The sequence below is a fragment of the Lepus europaeus genome, chromosome 17 (genome assembly GCF_033115175.1).
Source record: "Lepus europaeus isolate LE1 chromosome 17, mLepTim1.pri, whole genome shotgun sequence".
Classification (NCBI taxonomy): domain Eukaryota; kingdom Metazoa; phylum Chordata; class Mammalia; order Lagomorpha; family Leporidae; genus Lepus; species Lepus europaeus.
In genome coordinates this window covers 39,351,365-39,376,166 of record NC_084843.1, presented here as the reverse complement: position 1 = coordinate 39,376,166, position 24,802 = coordinate 39,351,365, and the positions used below count along the sequence as shown (strand labels likewise).

The 24,802-nt window shown below is 42.3% G+C and overlaps 1 protein-coding gene across 1 annotated transcript in view; it reads right to left on the bottom strand.

Moving 5' to 3' along the window:
* SLC16A12 (solute carrier family 16 member 12) overlaps window positions 1-24,802 on the bottom strand; it is a 127,591-nt gene that overhangs the window by 32,316 nt on the left and 70,473 nt on the right. The window contains 2 exon segments of the mRNA XM_062214208.1: window positions 1,152-1,285; window positions 1,287-1,401. Of these exon segments, the coding sequence (XP_062070192.1) occupies window positions 1,152-1,285; window positions 1,287-1,355 (203 nt within the window). The 5' untranslated portion in view covers window positions 1,356-1,401.

The following is a 24,802-nucleotide window of genomic DNA, read 5'->3' as shown; positions in this document are numbered from 1 at the left end:
AAATTTTTTGAAATTTATGCATAATTTTTCATAATACATATTTTCTTGACTTTTCTGAAGGTCCCTCATATGCATAATCAATTTTTTGTACCATAATAAACTTATTTTCCATGAACTTTTTAAAGGATCCTTGTATTTATGTATTGCTGGCCTTCAATGTAGAACTCGGCCTCCACCATCACAGCAAAAATACTGAATGAAGTAAAAGAATTTAAATTCTAGATTCAATTTTTAAGTCTCCAAGTGTTCTGTGCCTGGCAAACCAAAGAGTTTTCAAGGATTATTTTGACCTTACACATTTTTCTTGGATAAATACAGACAATTAATTTCATGTACATGTAGGCTCACAAATCCGCTACAAATCCTATGGTTTTTTTTTTTTTTTCATTTGGCACTCTTTATTCCTCATACCTAGACTTAAAGCCACGTGATCAACTATTATGATCTCTTGCCATAAGTTTGCCCATAGCTTTTTTGATTTATGAGTTATGAATCGCACATCCAATTAGCTCTCTGTCCTGTAAAATTTTAATGATTAAGATTTATCATTAAGATGATTTGAAAATGGAATTATATAAATTATGTTACTCATCACTGGAAACTTGCCAGCTTATGCTAACTTACCTTCTTGGGTAGGTATTTAGCAATCCATTAAAATCTCTAGAAAAATGACTTCATTATGAGAATAGCATGGAACCCTTCCCTAGTTTAATGATCAGGGCACTTACCATATTATTTCATATGTGATGGGTTTAAAATATTTCATATTCATCTTGGGTGCAAGATGGAGGGAGAAAAGAAATATCACTCATACATCCACATCTTCAGGGGCTGCTTATGAAAACAAATGGCTGGAATAGCCATGGCATTTCATCTAACAATGTTCTAACTCTCCAGTGTTAAATATCAGATTTACGGAAGAGACCATACTTCAAGGCTTCTGAGTATTAGAAAATCACATTCTGTGCAAAGAGAAAGATATCTGAGCAAAGAAGTAAACACATACAACACACACACACAACACACACACAAACACACACACAGTTTCTCAATGAAGGTTCTGAAATTGAAACATATTTAGAAATTTTAAAAAAGACGACGACGATGAGAAGCCAGGTCATCTAAAAAATAGAAAAGAAAATCCCACCTACCTAGTGACTGCCCGGGTGCAGATGGTAACAAGGAAACAACCAGCCACAATCATCCAGCCCCAGCCTCCATCTGGAGGGGAAGTAGATCGAGCTCTATTTACTTTTGCCATGGTGTCAGTCCTTTTTTCCTTCTCTTCCAAGTAACTCCAACAGCCAAGATATGACCTTGGAAGAATTTGCTGCCCAGTGACTTCCTGTTGGCATTCAAGGTTGGTGTAGAATGCTACCTTGCACATGGGTTACTAGCCATCTAAAACCAAAAACCAGGACATAATTGTACTTTATTACCATGCACAAAGGTAGATCTTTTTTCACTTGGTAAAAAGAATTATCACCTTCCTATTAAATACGATTATTTATAACTATTAAATATGATTTTATCCTATTAAATATTATTTATTCTATTAAATATGATTATTTACAGCTATGAATATTGAACCAGGGCAGACAATTTGATGCCCTTGGTACCCATATCCCTGCTCTATTTCAATAATTAAACCTCTCAAATTTCAGACAAATCCATGACCCCCCAGTTTGATGCCCTTTTCCCTAGCTTCTCTTGAAAATGGGTGTGACAACACTGTCTAGATGAAAGGGACTAAACAGAAGTCCCAAGTGCCACTTCTGGCCCATCAACTCCAAGGCAATAGTGCCTGCCTGGGACTCCAGCACCCGCTTTCCAACAGACTAGAACAGGGAAGTGGAGCTGAGACATCATCAACCTCACAGACCATATCATCACACGAGAGGCTGGCAGAGCTACAAGACAGAAGGACTCTGAGTCCTCCAGCAGCCTCTGTGAGAGCTGCTCCTCCACCTCTAGACTTTGCACATCTCTACAGTACTGCACAAAAGACACATGAGCTTTGATTTGGTTTGGGCCTCTATGCTTTGGAGTCTCACTCTTACAGCAGCTCGGAATATATCCTAATCATTTTATTGAATGAATCTGACAGACTATTCTTTGGTACTTCTAAGAATGCTCTAATTTGGTTTTTTTATTTTCTTATTTGAGAGGTAGAGAAAGAGAGCGACAGACAGAGAGGGATCCCATCATCTGGTTCGCTCTCCAATGCCCACGGCATCCAGGGCTGAGCCAGACAAAACCATGGACCAGGAACTCAATCCAGGTCTCTCACATGGGTGGTAGGAACCCAATCAACTAAGCCATGACCTGCTACCCAGAGTGTCTCCTTTAGGCAGAAGCCAGAATTGGAACACAGGTATCTTAACTGGCATCTTAATCACTGGACTATAAATTCCTGACCCATGAGTGCTGTAATTTTTAAGTGTGTAATTGAAAAAAGAAGAAAACAAATTAAGAAGAACAGAGAGCCCAGAAGCTAGTATGTTCATGATATTTCAACATAATCTAAATAAGATAGTAAAGATCAATGGAGAATTCTCCATTTAACTCTTGACTTTCCAGAGGTAAGGGGGGGGGGGAATTAAAAATCTAATTGAAAATATAAGCAAATATTTACCAATCTTACAAGAAAGGCTCCCTAAGATGTAAAATAATAGAACAAATTAAGACAAACATTTGTTGATTTTTCTAAATTAAAATTTGCCATTGAATTTAGCTTAACATTAATTATATGTACACTAACGCCTGTAATTAATAGACAAAACTAATGGGTAAACCATAGGCTTAAAAAATTGGCAAGACATAGTTCAGAGAAGTAATATCTGCAACATTAATTCATCACGTATAAATACTAAACTTCTAATATGTGTTATGCACTGTTTTTCAGTCTTATACATTTAGTGATAGGCAGATTTTTTTTTTATTTGACAGAGTTAGACAGTGAGAGAGACAGAGAGAAAGGTGTTTCTTCCGTTGGTTCACTCTCCTAATGGCCGCTCTGGCTGGCGCTGTGCCGATTTGAAGCCAGGAGCCAGGTGCTTTTTCTTGGTGTCCCACGCAGGTACAGGCACCAAAGCACTTGGGCCATCCTCCACTGCCCTCCCGGGCCACAGCAGAGAGCTGGACTGGAAGAGGAACAACCGGGACTAGAACCCAGCGCCCATATAGGATGCTGGAGCCGCAGGCAGAGGATTAACCTAGTGAGTCATGGCACCGGCCCGGTGATAGGCAGATTTTAAGATATGCTTATGGTCCCAGCTCCTGTTGTTCACATCTTTACGTGATTTGTCTCCTTGGGTGTTGATGGGACCTGTGACTTATTTCTAACCTACAGAATATGGCCTAGGGGATGGGCTATGAGTCCTGTGATTGTGTCATACGATGTGAGACTCCATCTGGCTGGCCAGCTCACTCCAGTCCTCCCACCGGCCCGAGGAAGACAGCTGCCATGTTGCACACTGTGAGGTCTGCTTGACAGGAGCTGTGAGTAGCCTGCAGGAGCTCAGAGCAGGCTCCGGCTGCCAGCAAAAACACTGACGTTCTCAGGAATGTCCTTGTTTACTTCCTGCCTGCTCCCCATCCCAAGTGAGCTTGGACGCTCACTGTTCCCTAGTTGAAACTCCAGTTAAGAAGACTGGCTGACACCTGGATCACAGCTCTGTGAGACCCTCAAGCCAAGGACCTCACCGAGCTATGCCTGGATTTTGGTCCCACAGCAACTGTGGAGTGAGGTGTTTCTTACAGTATTCTTTGGTGTGCCAAATGGCTGTCTTAATTAGAGCAGAAGATGAATTGTCTTAAGAGGTAAAATAAGAGTTTTGACAGATTTGTTTTTTTACTGGATTAAGCACATCACCCAGTTGTTGATAAAATTTTCTTATGATCACTAGAAGAAATCTTAATTAAATCAAACATCATTTCAAATATGACAAAGTATGCATGATTAGGTGAACATGGATCACTGGACAAACAAACTTATCTAATAAAAAATTTACTTTAAGACTATAGCTTTCTCAAAAAAGTGGCTCATAACAGAATTTTGTAAGTATGCATCCTTGAAGCCACTGGAACAAACCAGCAGCCTGTAAGTTCAGAGAGCAAAAGCAGTACCACCAAGGCAACAAGAGTGACCCCCCACATGCAATACGTAGGTTTTCTCATTTTGAAGCCTTCAACCTCCCTTTTCATCTTATCAGCCATCCTGTGAATGTGGGAATACATTCATATAAAATATTGAAAATAGATACTGGCATCAATGCTAAACCTAAATACCAAACCTACTATAGGAAAAATAAAAATTATTATTGAAAATGATCATATTGCTAATGACTGGCATAGGGACTGAATAATAAACAAAACAGTAGTGCTAGGGACAAACAACAATATAGAGCTACCTTCACCGAGTACTTGGCTTAGTGCCATTAAGCAGTAGTACAGAAAATATCTCATTTAATCCTAACAAGCACAGAAAGTAGGTATTACTATCCTGATTTTATAGATACAAAAATGTAGACTAGTGATATTAAGTAACTTGTCCAATTATTAATATAATTAAGCAGGAAAAATGGAATATGAGCCTTGATCTGAGTGGAAGTCTATTTTTCCTAATCAACACCCTGCATTGCTTCTACTACATGTCCTTACTCTATAATATAAACTCATAAACACTTTCATCTAATCATACATATATAATTCTTACTGATGGCACACAAATAGGATGATGTGAATTGCAGCCTGATGAAGCCATAAATGCAGTTCTTAAATGATATCATTGGCATTTCTCTAAAATACATTTGTGAGTCGCTGGCTTCACATGTCATGGAATTATCTCTGATTCAGTGCAAAACTCACCTTACAAAGGAGTAGCCAACAGTCTGGGGCTTCAGGATCAGTTCTTCCAAAATACACTTTGTGTCATAGATAAGTAGAATTAACTATCAAGTACCCCCCCTTCCCTAAAACGAAACACTCAAAGAAAACTCTTACTTAAAAGATCTACTATACTCATCTTCTTGCTTTTCCTAAACACAGTCTATTGTAGCAAGAAAACTGAACCAGTTGCCCACCCAAAATTCATAATTCGTCCCTTCCTCTATTCTATCCTAACCCTAGTGCAACCTGGTTTTGTTCAGGGATGTATCCTGCCTACTCTCTTGCCAGGGGCCTTAGGCTTCAGGGAGGGTGCCCAATCCAGTGCTGCACAGAATGAGCTTTGATTGTGTCTCCCTTTCCAGTCGGTGAGTGACGAAGAATGAGACAGCATCTGAGAACTGCTTTCTCTCTCTTCAGAAGAGACACAAGAAAGAAACAAGACCCTCTTTTCCTGGGAGAAATTTTGATCTGGATATGACATCTGCAAATAGAGAAGTCACCTCTTCAACACGAAGGAAACCAGCCCGAGGTCAGTCCATGAGCCAAGGCCGGTAAAACAGAACAATGCAAACACTCTGGAACCTTAATGATGTCACTGAGCTGCTTAATTGATCAATTTTGGGGCCTCCCCCTCTACCTATCTGGCCTATTAGGAAATAACACATTTAACTTATTGAGAGCACTATTCCACATTTCTATGTTTCTTCTCAATCCAAACTAATGCAAACTGATCTGTCTACTTGGTGATGTGCTAGAGCCAGCATCAACTGTACACCATCCCTATGCCATGTTCATGTTGATGACGTGAAGTTGGCCATGGTAAGAGCAGCTCTCCTGAGTAGGCAAACCACCCATCTAGGTATTTCATATCTCCTGAGAGAAGCATTTGTTAAACATTCACTAGCACACCACCAGGACCTCAGAGTCAGTGAAGAGAGACATGGTAAACATTCAGAAACATTAAGTAATCCACAGAAAAAGGAAAGAATTTAAACAATTACATAGTGAGCTAGTCACTTAAGCAGCTTGGTACCTTTCTCGTAGGGAAATTTGCCTATCAGGAAAGGGATGGGCAAACTGCAGCCCTCAAGTCAAATTTGGCAGCTGCTTCTTTTAGCAAACAAATTTTATTGGCACACAACCATATCCATTTATTTGCATTTTTCTTTGGCTGCTCTCATGTTTTCCATGGCAGTTGAATACTTGCAACAGAGAGCATATGGCTCAGAAAGCATAAAATATTTACAGTCTGGTCTTATTTTTTTAAAGATTTATTTATTTTATTTGAAAGAGTTACACAGAGAGAGGAGAGGCAGAGGAGAGAGATCTTCCATCTGCTGGTTCACTCTCCAATTATCCACAATTGTCGGAGTTGCACTGATCCAAAGCCAGGAGCTTGGATCTTCTTCCAGGTTTCCTATGCGGGTGCGGGGGCCCAAGGATTTGGGCCATCTTCTACTGCTTTCCCAGGCCATAGCAGAGAGCTGGATAGGAAGTGGAGCAGCCGGGATACAAACCAGTGCCCATATGGGATGCTGGCACTGGAGGTGGCGGCTTTACCCACTACGCCACAGTGCCATCCCCAGTCTGGTCTTATTTTAAAATTTTATTTCTTTGAGAGGGAGGAGAGGGAGAGGGAGGGGGAGGGGGAGGGGGAGAGGGAGAGGGACAACACTCCCATCTGCTGGTTCATTCCCCCAAATGCCGTCAGTAGCCAGAGCTGGGACAGCCCAAAATCAGGAACTCAATTCAGGTCTCCCATGTGGGTGGCAGGGACATAAGTAGTTTATCTATCACCTGCTGCCTCCCAGGGTGTACATTAGCAGGAAGCTGAAATCAGGAGTGGAGCTGGGACTCCAATATGGGCTGTGGGCATCTTAACAAGAATCTTAACCTCTAAGACAAATACTCATCCCTATCTGGCCTTTTATAAAGTATGCTGAGTCATGTTCTATGGTGTTACGTAGCTTTGAAAGGATTCCAAACACTTACATAGTCGGTTACATATGGAGTTTGTGCTTTTGTTTTGCTTTCGATGCTGTATTTAAGAATGCAATGTCTTCTCAGATCCCATATGTGAAAACATGGAGTAAACTCATCCTATCCTTGGGAATACTACTTCAAACTTATCAGACTTCCCATATGTGTGTTACCAACGTCAGCTAATGGACTCCAAAATACGTCTAACTGCAAGAGTTTGACCCACATTCTGAGAACTTATGCCATAGCAGGGCCATGCTCTGCTAACCTTCATAAAGCACTTCTTAGCAGGACAAACAGTCAGTAAACCATTGAGCAATAATTTCTGAGTTTTGGTTTCTTTGTACCAAAAAAAAAAAAAAATCCTCTCTCCTACATCAGGGGATAATAGAATCCAGTTTTAAAAACAGTCACAAATCAAAGTTCAAGCCATTTTTCTTATGCCTACAATATGTAGTAAAGATGCAAATGTTTAAAAAAAAAGATGCAAATGTTTAATTATCACATACAAATGTCAGAACATGTATCTAAAACCTAACAATCCAAATTTCCAAATTGCTTGAAATATGGAAAGCTCTAAACCACTGGGCTACATTCCCTCTGCCATGAGCTGCAGCCAAGCAGCAGTGCCCCCTCTCAGATAAGGCCTGTACTCCATTTCATCCCATCCCTGCAGCTCCATAGTAGCCAGTCCCTGGGCTGCTTCACTCCAGTACCACACCCACCAGGCCCCTGGAGGCAGTAAGATTTTCAACCTCTGTCTGTATCATGCTGTCGTAAAGCACAGCTTTTTGAACAGCCATGTGTGTGTCATTTTCATGGTCTGCCTTGAGTGTGTCTTTGTTTCTCAGTTCCAAAATGGCTGGCAGTCAAGAGTCTACATATGCTTGCCTATAAACTCACACAATGAAACAGAACAACATTTGGACACAGTCAGCAGCCAAGTGTCACAATATGACAGAATCAATTGTACAGTGAGGGGAAAAGAGCCAAAGCTTAAAATCTCAGCCTTGGTGTAGGTCTAGCCTCCTCTGATTTTTTTTTTTTTTCATTTATGTAACTCCCAAAGTGCAGTTGTTTCCAGCAGAAAACTAAAATCCACCTCCCCGTGAACATGCAGTGTAAAGCCCATTCTTGAGTTAGTGCTGCTGGGTGCTCTTCAAGAACGCTGAACCAGGCAGTGCTGCTCACCCGCCCTCTGGAAAGCAACATGATGCAATGGTGAAGAATTAGAAAATTATGAAAATCACCCATATTCCCTGATGGAAATCTCATTTCTGAGAAGTTATCCTGAAAAAATGTTTAGGAGAAGCCAAACACCACAGGGAGTGGGGGGAGCTCCATTATAAATAATACATATAATAGAAGCAACCTAAATGCTCAATGACTGGGAAGAATTATGCTATATTACACAAATGAGATAGTATGCAACCTTTCAGATTTATAAATGGTAAAATAACATGATATGAAATATATCTACAGTGCAATGTTAAAGCTAAAAGACGACTCTGAAATTGTATAAACCCTGTGAGTTGTATGCCTGCCTCTGTCACAAAGCAAAGCATGAATATACAGAAAGGAATATGGGTGGGCTCATTTCTAAAACTCTTCAGTAGGAATTTTACATCTACTCCTGCAGTGTATATGTAAGCAAAAAAAAAAAAAAAAAAAAAACCTCTTCCGTATCGTTTCCCAAGGACTAAAAATAACCATATCATTTATTGATACTGCACATCAGAAATGAGGTAAAGAAAGGTAACAAGCCCCTGGCAAAATAGAATGTTCTGTTTCTTTAAAAAAATATTAAGCATCATCAATTTGTACTTTGCCTTGTGAAACCTAAGTGATTCCCTTTTTTAAAAAAAAGTTTATTCATTTATTTTCATTTTATTTGAAAGGCAGAGAGAAAGAGATAGAAGAAGAGAGGTCTTCTGCCCACATGTTCTCTCCCCAAATGCCTGCACCAGCTAGGGCTGAGCCAGGATAAAGCCAGGAACCCAGAACTCCATCCAAGTCTCCCATATGGGTGGCAGGGAACCAACTGCTTGAACCTTCCATCACCGGCTGTCTCTCAGAGTGCTCATTAGCAGGAAGCTGGATCAAGAGCAGAGCTGGGACTCAAACTCAGGCAGGCCCTCTGACAAGGGATGTGGTGTCCCAAGTAGCATCTCACCACTGTGCCCATCCACTTTTTACCTATGTTAGTCAAGCACCCTCTCTTTAGAGATCCCACGTATTTTAAGTTAAGAATGGATTTGTGAGGATAGCTCAAAAATGACAATTTTTACATAAATCCAAAGTAAAAATTTCAAGTTATGACCTCAGCATTGCTGTGGTGATAGCATGACGAACAAAGGGCTGTTGTAACTCAGAGGCAAGGTGAGTAACTCCACAGAACCGGGAAATATCCTCACAGTATTCCACAATGCAGAGAGATGACCTCTGAAAACATTTGTGTGCAATACTATGAACAAATCCTCATGAGTGATTACACTTGACACTCACAGCTCAACTCTCAGATATGAATAGCATTCTCTCTATCAGCGGTGAAACAGGAGCTCCAAGAGGTGAAGGGATTCCTCTGACAACACCGTATCTCAGTACAGATGGCGATAAATAACTTTGGAAGACATTGGATGATGCACCTGTCCGCCATCAAGATTTCAAAACTTATATTGGCAATTCTGCCAACAGGATTTCCAAGCCATGCTAAAGCTTAAGTCCTATTCTTGTCAGGGACCATGACAAAAGGAAGGAGGAGAGCAGCAGCCCTCAAGATTAACATGAGGACATATATATTGCTGCTCACAAAACAACACATGTGAGTTTCTTCCAAAACAGGCCATTTAACAGATTTATTTGTGCTTAGGAAAAATGCACAGGGTAGACAAAGCTTAGTTTCCTAGAGACTTTGAAGCAGCCTGCACTTCCCCAACAACGTGAGCCTGAGTAGCCTTGTAAATAATTAATCCACCTGATCTTAGACAAATATAATAGAAAATCCTTTATTGAGTTAACAGTATAACCAAAACTATAACCAAAGGAAGCATCTGTTGTTATGCAATTCTTCATTTTACCAATCAGCCTCCACTTCATTTTATTTTGACATCAACAACTAAAATGTAATTTTATTCTGAATCTGATTCTGGCTTCAGAGACATTTTCAGAAACAAAAGAAGCTCTAGATTATGATGTTCTTCTAAAATTATTACTTATAGCGCAAGTTGGGGCATATTATCAATTTCATTCTCCTAGCTTTAAAATAGCCCAATTGTTTGCAAAGAATTCTGCTTAACATTCAATTATCTTCCAATAATGCATTTTATTTGTGAAGCAATTTTTTTCATGTTGCCCTCAGTGATGTTTTCTGAAATGCCCTCTTCTATCAATAGAAAACCTACACATTTCTTACAGTTAGTCAGTGAGCAGCTTGATCATAGGAAAGTGTGATCTGGAACCACTTGCTTTGGAAGGCTACCAACACTGGCTTTCCATGGACCTTTCTTTCCTGGATCCTTTCTATTTCCAGTGCCTTAACCTTTAGCAGTACTCTTACTTATAAATTGGTTTGCAGCCACAAAAGAAGTAAAGCAGTGTGATGGGAAAATTCCAAGAGTGGGAATTGAGAGTTGGAAGATGTTGTATCTATCCACATTGGTTTTTAGATTGAGTGAAACACCATGGGGCAGGCATTTGGTCTAGCTGTTAAGACACTGCGTGGGATGCCAACATTCCATGTCTGAGTAGCTGGCGTGAGTGCCACCTCCATTTCTGAACCAGCTTCCTGCTAATACGTACTCTGGGAGGCAGCAGGTGATGGCTCAAGCCATTTGATCCCTGTCACCAGGTCCCTGAGTTCCAGGCTCACTACTTTGGCCTGGACCATCCCTGGCTAATGTGGGCATTTGGGGAGTGAATCAGAAAATGGGAATATGTTCTCTTTCTCTCCTCCCAAATGAATAAAATTGAAAGAAATTTTTAGAAAAAGAAATAGCATTGGCTGGCGCCACAGCTCACTAGGCTAATCCTCCGCCTATAGCTCCAGCATCCCGGGTTCTAGTCCCGGTTGGGGCTCTGGTTCTGTCCCGGTTGCTCCTCTTCCAGTCCAGCTCTCTGCTGTGGCCCAGGAAGACAGTGGAGGATGGCCCAAGTGCTTGGGCCCTGTACCCACATGGGAGACCAGGAGGAAGCACCTGGCTCCTGGCTTTGGATCAGTGCAGTGCGCTGGAAGTAGCAGCCATTTGGGGGGTGAACCAACAGAAGGAAGATCTTTTTCTCTGTGTCTCTCTCTAACTCTGTCAAAAAACAAAAACAAAAACAAATAGCATTAAAAATTCCAGCAGTCTTTTTAAAATAGAAATTGGCAAACTGATTCTAAAATTTATATGCAAATGCAAAGGCCCTGAAAAGCCAAAATTATTTTTTTTTAAGATTTATTTTATTTATTTGAATGACAGAGTTATAGAGAGAGGTAGAGACAGAGACAGATAGAAGTCTTCCATCCGCTGGTTCACTCCCCAGATGGCTGCAATGGCTGGAGCTGCGCTGATCTGAAGCCAGGAGCCAGGAGCCTCTTCTGGGTCTCCCACGTGGGTGCAGGGGCTCAAGGACTTGGGCCATCCTGTACAGCTATCCCAGGCCATAGCAGAGAGCTGGATCAGTAGAGGAGCAGCTGGGACTAGAACTAGTACCCATATGGGATGTCAGTGCTTCAGGTCAGGGCTTTAACCTGTTGTACCACAGTGCTGGCCCCCAAAATTATTTTTAAAAGAAGGAACAAAGGTTGACAGCTTACACTGATTTCAAAACTTACACTAAAACCAAAGTAACTAAGAGAGTGTGCTATGGGCATATTATTATGAACCGTAACAGTGAATCCAAATATAGATCTACACAGTCATATAGGAAAAAGGTGAATCCTGAGTCTCACGACACATCATATGCAAAAGCTAACTCAAAATGGATAGCAGATATAGACATAAAACAAAAGCTATAAAACTCTTAGAAAAAAACATAAGAAAAAAGCTTCATGATATGGTGATAAGCAGAAGTTTTTTAGGACACAAACAGCAAACTGAACCCGCCACTCTTGCCTTCATTTAAAATGGAGACTTGTGGAGCAGGCATTTGGCATAGCAGTTAAGACAATGCTTGGGATGCCTGCATGACATATCAGAGTCCCATGGTTCAAGTCCCGGCTCTGCTTCCAGTTCCAGCTTCCTGTTAATGTGCACCCTGGGAGGCAGTAGGTTATGTCCCAAGTATTTGGATCCCTTCTACCCACGTGGGAGATCTGCACTGAGTTCTTGTCTCCTGGCTTTGGGCATGGCTCAGCCCTGGTTGTTGTGGGCATTTGGGGCATGAACCAACAGATAAAGATCTCTCTCTCTCTCTCTCTCTCTCTCTCTCTCTCTCTCCCTTTCAAAAAATAAATACAATTTTTCAAAAACAAACTGGGGGCTTGTGAAGAAATTTAGTATAGCTCCAAAGAAGGTGTAATATCTTTACCCCATGTTGTTACATGAGCAAACCTTAATCCTACTCCCACCCACCAGAGAAGACTTCTAAATGGAGTTTACTGCTGTCTTTGCAGTAGGGAGGTGATGGGGATGTCATCTTTTGGGGGTACACCATTTGTAATTCCCAGGGTATCCCATTTGAAACTCTTCTACTTAGATATTTCTGTGTGGAACAGCAAGAAGGAAACAAAGGCACAATACTTCTGACCATGGAAATGTAATGTCCCCAGCCACGATGTGTTTGGCTTAGGCTTGTCTGGTCCTCAGTGGAAGCCATCTCTGCACAGAAGACTTGCTTCTTAGCCAAATATCAGCCTCACCCCTAGCCCATCACCACCACTCCCACCTACTTGATGAGCCTATTCTTTTTGCAACTTAATAAAAAAAAAATCAAACGGCATATGTTCTTATGTGCCGTTTCTTTCACCTTCAAATTCCTTCCTTCTCCCCTTCCCCATCTGACTGATCCATCACTCCAGCTTCAATTGCCTCCACCCCTTCAGGCAGGGGACTCCATCTTCACCAGGGAGAAGCCCATCAAGTCATAAGAAATAAATTAAAAGCATAAGTAACAGCCACTAGTTTTAAAATGGCAATTCAACTTAAAGAAATATGAAATGCATTTCAACTTTATCACAGAGGTCTAATCCTCAGACATGAAGCAAGAGAATTAGCCATTCCAACTAGAAAATGAGGAGTATTTAACAACAATTTTATCTATAAACAGCACACACAGGAGCACAGCATTCTTATCATGAAGGTACCAATCAATGCTTTTCTATGTTTACTTCTTTGTTTTATTTATTTCAAAGGCAAAGAGACAGAGAGAGCAGACAGACAGAGATCACCCATCTGCTAGTTCATTACCCAAATACTTGCCACAACCAGAGCTGGGCTAGGCTGAAACTAAGAGCTAGGAGCTCAACCCAGGTCTCACATGTGGGTTGCAGAGACTCACCACCTGCTGCATCCCAGGTTGCATTAGCAGAAAACTGGAATTGGAAGTGGAGCCAGGCCTTGAACACAGGCACTCCAAAATGGGATGCATGTATCCAAAGTGGCATCTTAAGTACTGTACCAAATGTCTTGGATTCCTGGGTCAGAGAATATGTCACAAAGTAGTAACAGTACAAACAGTTCCTACCTAGGGGCATTTAACCCACCAGACTCTAAGCTCACTACTCTACATACATTATTCCATTTTATCTCCATCCCAGCTTCACAAGGTAATACTGACAATCTCCATTTTGTAGATAAATAAAAGAATGCTCAAGGAGATTCCAAAATAGGGCATACTGTTCAAGGCTAGGCTAGGGGTAAATAGCAAAAAAAAAAAAAAAGTGAAAAAGGTGTAGGAAGTACACTTCCAGGGCAGAGTCAGAGAGAAAAACAAAGTGGAAGGAAGAGGAATGCAGGGGATGGGTGTGGAAACTGCAGATGTGCAGCACAAACACAGACACAACACACAACCCCAGCTGCCAAGAGCCAGAGAAAGAGCCGGCCTTGGAGAGTGAGGTGAGATCAGACTAGAGCAGGCCCTGTCACTGGTGATATGGTGGGTGCAATTTTGGGGCATAAGCAGCAGCTGTGGAAGCTCTTGTGCATGTGCCCAGCAACTGGCTGGGATAGGACGCCACCTTGTCAGCAGTACTGCATGCAGTAGCTTGGGTGCACACAGCTGGCAACCAGGGGGAAGAGGCAACATTTGGCAATACATGTGATTCAGAGATTCTAGCAGAGGAAAACATCTGCATTCCCCACTGACTGAGCCTGGCTGGGATAACGATCAGGGGGCTGGGCACATGTGTAGGACTGGGAGGTGCCCCCAGCCTCACAATATATAACAGGTGCTAAGGCTCAAACCAGCTGACTCTGGGAACATCTCTGTTTCTACACAGTTGGGACAGAATAGTGGGGTAGAGTGGATGCTCTGTACCAGGGGACTGTGGGAGCCTGTGTGCAGAGACTGTGTGAACTCTGTGACTCCACGAGAGGGGGCAGAGTGTAGCTGGGTCTCTGGGCATCAGTGCAAGTGGCTCCATGTGCTCAGGGCTCCCTGACTGCCTGGAGTGGGTCATTGTGATGGAATTCATGCTCACACTGAGGACTGCACAGATCCTTTGTGTAGTTCATATGGCAATGCAGATGAGCATTTCACCCACTGTGGGCTAACAGCTGGGCATTGACCACCTTGGAAGAGAAGAGGAAAGGGTGTGATTAAACCAACAGAGGTGATCATACTCTCCTCTCTGCTAAAAAAAAAAAAAAAAAAAGAAAGGAGCTCTACCATGCCCAACTTGGGTGTCACCCTGGATACTCAGCCCACCCAGAGCTTCCCACCACACACAGAACACACCTTTGAGTATTCACAAAACTAGCAGAAACCCCTACTAAGCCACAGAGGCATAGGTCAAAGATAAAAGCCATCAGAGGAAAAACCAATATGTATTTCCACAATGCTTAAAAATAAATGCAGAAATTCAAGGAACAAGAATAAGGAAGACAACATGACTCTTTCAATGGAACACAATGACACTTCAAAATTGGAATTTGAAGATGAAGAGAATGAAATAAAATTCAAAAGATTAATGATATGACTACTCAGAAGCAATGAGATGTAAACTCATGAATTAAAGAAATCCACATATGACGTGAAAACTTTTCCCACAAAATTGAGATTCTGAAGAGAAATAAAAATGAAATATTAGAAATGAATAATGCAATATGTCAAATAAAAAATATAGTGGAAAGCCTTAACAACAAACTTGGTGAAGGAGAAGAAAGAATATCTGAGCTAGAAGACAAACCTTTGAAATTTTTTCAGTCAGAGCAAAGCAAAAATAAGAAATCAGAAAAATTAAAAACTGTGTATATGGGATACTACTAAATGATCCAACATATGGGTAGGAATTCCTAAAAGTGTGGAAAGAGAGAATGGATTAGAAGTGAAATAATTACAAAAAACTTTCCTAATTTGGTAAAGAAAGGGACATCCAAATACAGGAAGCATATAACACTCCTTATAGACACAACCAGAAAAGATCTTCACCATGACACATGGAAGTCAAACTCTCCACAGTAAAACATAAAGAAAAGATTCTAAAATGTGTATAAGAGAAACACTAGACACTTTCAGAGGATCTCCAATTAGACTGACAACTAACTTCACATCAGAAACCCTATAGGCTAAGACAGAATGAAGAGATACAGTCCAAGTCTGAAGAAAAAAAAAACAGTTAACCCAGAATACTATACTCTGAAAAACCCATATTTATGAATGAAGGTGAAATAAATACCTCCCATAACAAACAGAAGTTGAAAGAATTTATCACTACTTAGGCCAGCGCTGTGGCTTAACAGGCTAATCCTCCGCCTTGTGGCGCCAGCACACCAGGTTCTAGTCCCGGTTGGGGCGCCAGATTCTGTCCCGGTTGCCCCTCTTCCAGGCCAGCTCTCTGCTGTGGCCCGGGAAGGCAGTGGAGGATGGCCCAAGTGCTTGGGCCATGCACCCGCATGGGAGACCAGGAGAAGCACCTGGCTCCTGGCTTCGGATCAGTGCGGTGTGCCGGCCGTAGAGGCCATTAGAGGGTGAACCAACAGCAAAAAGGAAGACCTTTCTCTCTGTCTCTCTCTCTCTCACTATCCACTCTGCCTGTCAAAAAAAAAAAAAAAGAATTTATCACTACTTGTCCAGCCTTACAAAAGATGCCTAGGAATGTGCTACACACAGAAACACAGAAAGTCATCATTATGAAAGAATGTAAAGACAGAAAATCCCCCAGTAAAAGTACAAAGGAAATTCAAAGCAAACAAAAGGAATATTTACAGAAAAGTGGCAGGGCCAAGTAGTTACTTGTCAATAGTAACCTTGAATGCAAATGGCCTAACCTCTCCAATTAAAAGACACAGATGGCTGAATGGATTAAAAACAAGACCTATTTGTTGCCTATAAGAAACACACCTCACCAACAAAAATGCACACAGACTAGCAGTGAACGGATGGAAAAGGATATTCCAGACTAACGGAAAGCAGAAACAAGCAGGTATAGCAATTCTAATATCAGACAAAATAGACTTTAAAACAAAAACTGTTAGAAGAGACAAAAAGGGCATTACTAAATGACTAAAGAATCAATTCAACAGGAAGATATGACTATAATAAACTTATATTGATGGAATTCCAGGGTGCCTGGCTACTTAAAACAAATGTTAACAGACCTAAAAGGAGACATAGATCCTAACACAATAATAATGAGGGACTTCAACACCTTACTTTCATTAATATACAGATTAACTAGACATAAAATCAACAAAGAAACAACAGAGCTAATTGACACTATGGACCAAATGGACCTAACTGATATCCATATAACTCTTCATCCCACAGTTGCAGAATACACATTCTTTTCATCAGTGCATGGAATTTTGACTAGGATAAACCATATGCTAGGTCATAAAGCAAGTCTCAGCAAATTAAAAAAAAAAAACTCTCAAAATCATACCATAGATCTTTTCTGACCACAATGGAATGAAGCTGGAAATTAACAACTGAAAAATATCAAACATATACAAACACATGGAGACTGAACAATGAGCTCCTGAATGAAGAGTGGGTAATAGATGAAATCAAAGGATAAATCAAAAAAATTTCTCTAAAAGAATGAAGATGACAATACAACTTACGAAATACAGCAAAAGCAATGTTAAGAGGGAAGCTCACAGCAATTGTTACCTATATCAAGAAATTGCAAAGTCACCAAAAAAAAAAAAAAAAAAAAAAAAGATGAGCTATCAATGCATCTCAAGGATCCAAAAAAACAACAAGTGGCCAGTGCTGTGGCGTAGCAGGTAAAGCTGCTGCCTGTGATGCCAGCATCCCATATGGATGCCGGTTTGAGTCCTGGCCATTCTACTTATGATCCAACTCTCTGCTGTGGCCTGGGAAAGCAGTAGAAGATGGCCTAAGTCTTTGGACCCCTGCACCCATGTGGGAGACCCAGAAGAAGCTCCTGGCTCCTGGCTTTGGATCGGCCAACCTCTGGCCATTGCGGCCATTTGGGGAGTAAACCAGTGAATGGAAGACCTCTCTCTGCCTCTGTCTCTGCCTCACTGTAACTCTGACTTCCAAGTAAATAAATAATTAAATTTAGAAAAGAAATGATTGAAAACAAAAAGCAATAAAAAAGATCAGTGAAATGAAGACCCGGCACTCCAGGTTCTAGTCCCGGTTAGGGCGCCGGTTCTGTACTGGTTGCTCCTCTCCCAGTCCAGCTCTCTGCTGTGGCCTGGGAAGGCAGTGGAGGATGGCCCAAGTGCTTGGGCCCTGTGCTTGCATGGGAGACCAGGAGGAAGCACCTGGCTCCTGGCTTCAGTTTGGCCATTTGGGGGATGAACCAACAGAAGGAAGATCTTTCACTCTGTGTCTCTCACTAACTCTGCCTGTCAAAAAAAAAATGAAACTTGTATATCAAATACATTTTTAAAAAGGAAATCGTGTTATAGATACACCATGGAGTACTACTCAGCTCTAAAAAAGTGAAATTCTTTCTTTTGCAATGAAATGGATGCAACTAGAAACCATTATACTTAGTGAAGTAAACTAGTCCCAAAAAGACAAATACTATATGTTTTCCCTGATCTGCAGTAACTAATAGAGTACCTAAAAGGTAATGCATAGGAGTGAAATTCACATTTTGAGATTTGATGATTGTTTACAGCCCTTGTCTTGACTGTTGAGGAACAGTATTTTTTTTTTCTTCTTCATACTATTTGTTGAATTCTTAGTTTAGGGTTACTCTTATGAGTATAAAGTAAACTGAAAATAGATCTTTATAAAAATTAAGGGGGGGGGGTGGTGGCTAGTGCTGCAGCGCAGCGGGTTAAAGCCCTGGCCTGAAGCACTAGCATCCCATATGGGCGCCGGTTCTAGTCCCGGCTGTTCCTCTTCTGATCCAGCTCTCTGCTATGGTCTGGGAAAGCAGTAGAAGATGGCCCAAGTCCTTGGGCTCCTGAACCCATGTAAGAGACCAGTAGAAGTTCCTGGCCCCTGGCTTCGGACTGGCACAACTCGGGCCATTGCCACCATCTGGGGAGTGAACCAGTGGATGGAAGACCTCTCTCTCTGTCTCCATCTCTCTCTGTAACTCTGTCTTTCAAATAAATAAAATAAATCTTAAAAAAAAATTAAGAGTGGGAATAGGGAGGGAAGAGAAAGAAGGGGGGATGTGTGTGTGGAGGGGTGGGAAGGTAGGGTGGGAAGTATCACTATGTTCCTAAAATGGTGTTTATGAAATACATGAAATTTGTATGCCTTAAGTAAAATTTTTAAAAAGAAGAATGTTCTAATCAGCCAAGATTCAACCTGAGGTGGGGCTTCAAAGCATTTACTCTTAACATTGCATCCAGTGCTCGCTCGCTCTGTCTCTCCCCACTGGCTTCTAAGCTCTGTCATGGTGGAAGCCGTAACTGCTATGTTTGATATTGTGCCTGCCATATATTTGTTCGATGTTGTTGTTAGGTGGAAGCCATCTACAGCCATCCACAGCTCCTAGTCACTTGAAATTTTATTCCTTCTTTTACAAAGAATTAAATGTCTGGTTCTAATTTAACCCAGAAATCAAGGCCCCATGTAACACCCTGGCCTATGGCTAGCAAACACAGAGGAGACCGTGTGGATTGAGGTATGGGGAAATTCTGACACCATTCTGTAGAGCCTTTAAGCAGTGCTTCAGCTGGTAGCCTTATAGACTTCCATCCTTTGGCAAGGTCAAGGTCCAAAATAGGAGAAGCTAAAGAAATCCCTGTCCCTCTGCTCAGGTTTTCACTGACTGGCTCAGGGACCACTTGTTTTTGTCCACTTAAGAGTCTCTGGGTGTTAGGGATCTCTTCAACTGCATATGGATTTATTTATCTTTGTTGCTCAATAACATTGTACATGTGCATGGAAAAAATATATTCTTCTTAGCTGCAGGAAGACTACTGATTCACTTTTATCTTTTCCCATTCTGCTTCTCTCTGTTTAGTCCTCAAACAGATCCTGGTAACAGGAAAGTAAATAAATTACTGACTTCAACCAGAAGTTGTGCATGTCTTTCTGAGACCTTTGGGCACTAACCTGAAACATTGACCTTTGCTGAAGAAGCTGCCAAAATTTCTACATAGTGTGTGGCACTTTGGGATAGGTGTGCTTTACATAAGACCCAGAGAAAACAGGGGAGTGATTGATATGATATTTGGTCAACAGAATGGAAGGAAAAAGTACAGCTTGTGACTCACGTAAGAGGCAGAGAGTAGAAAACAAGTCTTTCCCATCCTTTCAGCCCCTAATCCATGGAACAGCTGTTAGGCAACGTTAGAAAAATGTTTACTTCCAAGTTATTGACAGTGCTGTTTGTGACCAGGAACTTGCCCTCAATCACCATTTTCTGAGTACATTTTTTATCATGTTTGAAAGTAAACATAAAATATGTGTTTGGCCTGAGCCACATCTCTTTTTGTGAAAATACACACACACACACGCACATATATATATATATATATATATATATATATATATATATAACATGTAATTAAGCATGGCCGCACTTAGCACAATGTCTGACATACAGTAAGTGCTCAATATTCATGTGGTTCAGTGAGTACATTTTTGCATCTCCCTCGGTAGCCTTGCAGAACTCTTAATTCTAATTTTGCACTCTGACCAAGTATGGAATTTTTCATTCAGACTATGGTATGCCAGAGGCTTCTTGGCTAAAGAGGGAACGCTGAAGGTTCAAGATGCAGTTCACAGTTTTTTGGAAGTCAACACAAAGAGCCTATTAGCAAAGAACAGGCTGCCTACCTATATCACAATCTTTTCCCAACTCTCTAACACTGCATTCTAGCACACTGTTGAAAGAGGAAGGGCATTCAGTGAAATATATCAGTTGGCTAGAAGTGAACCCCTGGTGGCAGGGAGTAGAACTGAGAATAGCTGCAGTTGGAAAGGCAGAAGAGCAGGCGGAGGAGCCCAGGTCTGTACTGAGCGTACACTCCCTGAGCAGGGGACTCTGCCAGTCTCTTTCACCGCTCTGTCTCCAGGCCTAGGGCAGGGCCTGTAGGAGTGTGGTACACAGTGAGCATTTAGTGAGTGAACTTCCCCAATTCTCTACTTGGCTTATTCTCCCAAATCCCACCGGGAGACATACAGGAAGCTTAAGGAATGGGGGCAAGAAATGATGCTTTCTTTGCTCCTTGTATCCACTGTAACTGGCCTTCCCGGTGTGGCTGTCCAAAAGCGCCCAGTGACTCCATCTCACCAGGAACACAGGAACACATGCAGACCCTAACCCCAGACCAGGCCAAACCTGGCAACAGAACTTTCCTGCCAGGTTTGGGTTCTCTCCTTGCATTTGCAGAGCGGCTAAAAATGAATGTGGGCTGCAGGAGAGCTCACCTACAGAGCCTGGCACTCAGCCCTGTCTCTGCCCTACATTTCACAGGCCATCAAATTCCACAGGCCTTCAGTGATGTTTATTTTTGCATTCTGTAGACTCTGCTCACTGCTTGAGCCCCAGCAGGTCACACAAAGGACAAGGTGTTGCCAAGGCTGAGAATGTGGTGTCCTCGTTTTTGCAAGACTGAGGGCCTGAATTTCTCCCTTGAAGTGAAAGAGTTAGAACTGATTTTACAAAAATTCCTTCAAGATGTGGGTGGCCGTGTTTGTCCCTGTCCTGCCAGAAATGGTTCCAACTGAACCAGTTCATTTCATCTTCTTCTAGTTTGAGACTCGAGGAAGTTTGTTAGGCATTTCACAACAAAGGCCTTGGAAGTAATTCCCAACATTTTTGCTCGAGAGTACAATCTATATATTTAGAAATATATCCTGGCATTTGTGTTTGGCCTGGCAGTTAAGCTGCAAGTTGGGACACCTGTATCCTGCGTCACAGTACAAGGGGTCAAGTTCTGGCTCTGCTGCAGACTCCAGCTTCCTGCTAATGCAGACCCTGGGAGGCAGCAGGGGATGACTCAGGTGGTTGGATCCTCGCACGGTGATTGGGTCCTGGCCACCCATGTGACAGACCTAGATTTTGAGGTCCCTGCTCCTGCCTTTGGCCTGGCCCAGTCCCAGTCCAAGTTCTTGCTGGCATTTGGAAAGTGAACCAGCAGATGGGAACTCTGTTTCTGAGTCTGTCTCTCTCTCTCTCTCTCTTTTCTTGCTCTCACTTCCTCCTGCCATTTGTCTCTCTGCCTCTTAAATAAATATTTTAAAAGGTGAAGATATTTCAAAGCACACATACATGTGTTAAAGTATGTCCAGCAACAAATGTATTCCTAAAGTAAGTTTTCTATTGGTGAAGAAATATGCAAAGACAACAGGTAAAATGAATTTCATGACATTTTCAAATGCATTTTGTTTAATGAATCATTAAGGCATTTACACACAGTTGGAGAATGAGAAGTATATATCATTCCATCCACTGGCACTATTGCACATAAATGTGGATTTGCAATCCCTGTACTAATTTGTTTGTCTCCTCCCAGGTTGAGAGCCCAGATTAGAAGCCCACTGCCTTTTCATTGAGGGTAGGATTAGAGCCTTGAAGAGCATGAGTTCCTTGTGATTTCTTGGGTATACAGTTTCAAGGTCCCGTCAGAACTGGGAGGTGAGAAAGATTTCAACAAACATATTATTGATTTATTTTTCTTCGTTAAATTACCACAATTACCAGGGTGGAGCCAGGCCAAAGGCAGGAGTCCAGAACTCAACTCAGGTCTCCTGTGTGGGTTGCAGAAACCCCAGCAGTCAAGCCATTACCTGCTTCCTCCCACAGAGTGCATTAGCAGGAGCAGAGCCAGGACTAGATCCAGGAAATGCAAAATGAGACATGGGCATCCCAGGCAGTGACTTAAGCACATTATTTATAAAGATATGAGTAGTTTTACAAAACATAAGAAAGGAAGTAGAGTTTCTTGGAACTTGTAAGAGTAGGGAGCTATTGGGGCAGGTGCCTTGGTGTAGCAGGTAAAGCCGCTGCCTGCAGTGCCAGCATTCCATATGGACACTGCTTTGAGTTCTGGCTGCTCTACTTCTGATCCAGCTCCCTGCTAAGGTGCCTGGGGAAGCACTGGAAGACAGCCCAAGTCCTTGGGCCCCTGCACCCACATGGGAGACCCAGAAGAAGCTCCTGGCTTCAGATTGGCCCAGTGTCGGCCCTTGCGGAGAGTAAACCAGCAGATAGAAGACCTCTCTCTCTCTCTGCCTCTGCCTCTCTAAAAAATAAATAAATCTTTAAAAAAAAAAGTTGGAATCTATTCCCACCTCTAGGCCCAAAGGGGCTGTTCTGGAACCCTGGAGGGTCACTATAGGAAGAGGTCTTAGATAAAGGGAAACAGTCCCAAAATTTGACAGTAGAGCAAATAAACACAAGACCTACTTTTTATTGTGCTCTGAACCACTGCACTTCACAAATTGAAGGCTTGTGTTCACTCCTGTCCATAGCAAGTCCATCAGCACCATCTTTCCACATGTTCACTTTGTGTCTCTGTGTGTGGTGTTTTTTAATGAAGGTATGTGCTTCTTTTTGGACATGATGCTGCTGCACTCAATAGGCTGCAATATAGCATAAACATAAATTTTATATATGCTCTGGGAATCCAAAAAGCTCGTGTGATATTGACTTTATTGCTGTGGTTGAAACCAAACCCACACTACCCTGGAGGAAGGCCCGTGCACCAGCCTCACACTCCTCCTGTCTCCTAAGTGCCAGAGAGTGCTGGCTAAACCCAATGGGGACCAGTCCACACAGGCCACAAATGTCAGGCCCCCCACACCCAATGATTGAGGAGAGGGGGAGACAGTGAACCTGGTAATGGGTGAGGGAAATTGTTGCACGCCTGTGTCACCTGTAAGCTTGCCCTGCATGCCCTAGGGTTTGGCTAAATGATAGGTCAAGTCCTGAGCCAGTGGTGGCTTTGCCTTTAAACCAGATCCACTCACTGATAAGTTTACTGAAACATTTCACGTTTCAAGCACAAAATTCATTTGTGAAACTGATGTCCTTTCACTACCCAGCCTGACACACATCTTTAGTTTCATCCAGCCGCCGCCTTTAAACAGATGATGATAAAATCGGCATCTCTGCTTTTGATCTTTCTCCCAAGCTATGGACTCAAATTTTCAGTAACTTACAAGTTACCTCAAGCTAATCTGTCGGGGGCAGGGCGGGGAAGCACTGGCTATCAGGGAAGGAGGGCATCTGGAACAAGTTAAGATGCCACTAGGGACGCCTGTGTCTTGCATTGGAGTGATTGAGTTCAAGGCCCAGCTCTACCTCCAGTTCCAGAGTCCTGCTAATGCACACCATGAGAGGCAGCCAGTGCTGACTAAGCCATTGCAAACCACTCGGAAGACCTGACTTGCATTCTTGGCTGCTGGCTTCATCCTGATTCAGCCCTGGTTATTGCAGGCATTTTGGAAGGGAACAAGCAGATGGAAGATCTGTGTGAGTGGGTGAGTGTGTGTGTGAGTGTCTATGTCTGTGTCTCTGTATCTTTCAAATAAATAAAAATAAATTTAAATTTTTTAAAAAACACAAACATTGGGTCCAGAATTGTAGCATAACAGGTAAAGCCACTGCCTGTGATGCCAGCACACCATGTGGGAGCCGGTTTGTGTTTTGGCTGCTCCACTTTTGATTCAGCCCCCTGCTAATGGCCTGGGAAAAGCAACAGAAGATGGCCCAAGTGTTTGGACCCCTGCCACCCATGTGGGAGACATGAAAAAGCTCCTGGCTCCTGGCTCATCCTGGCCCAGCCTTGGTCTTTGCAGCCATTTGAGGGGTGAACCAGCAGATGGAAGATGTCTCTCTCTCTCTCTCTCTCCTCCCTATAACTCTTATTTTCAAATAAATAAATACATCTTTTAAAAAAATTGGCTATTCACTGCTAAAAATATGTACTTTTTTCAAACGTGGTCACCATTTTCCACCTAGAAAACTTTGCATCATCTTCCCCAACTCTCATAACAAGGGAGCCCCCAACAGAGGAAAACAGACGTGCGAGCTACCCTCAGCTGGTAGCTCAGATTTCCAAAACGATGAAGGCAAGGCCAAGTGCAAATCAGGAGCTCAGCACTCAATCCAGGTCTTTAGTGTAGGAGGCACGAACCCATTTTCTTTCATGTTGTTAAAGACTGATTGATTGATTGATTTGAAAGTCAGAGTTAGAGAGAAAGAGGGACAGACAGAGAAATCTGGTTCACTCCCCAGATGACCACAGCTGGGGCTGGGCTAGGCAGAAGACAGGAGACAGGAGCTTCAAACAAATCTCCCATGTGGGTGCAGGGGCCCAAGCACTTGGGCCATCTTCTATTGCTTTTCCTGGCCATTAGGAGGGAGCTGGGTCAAAAGTGGAGCAGCTGGGACTCAAAACAG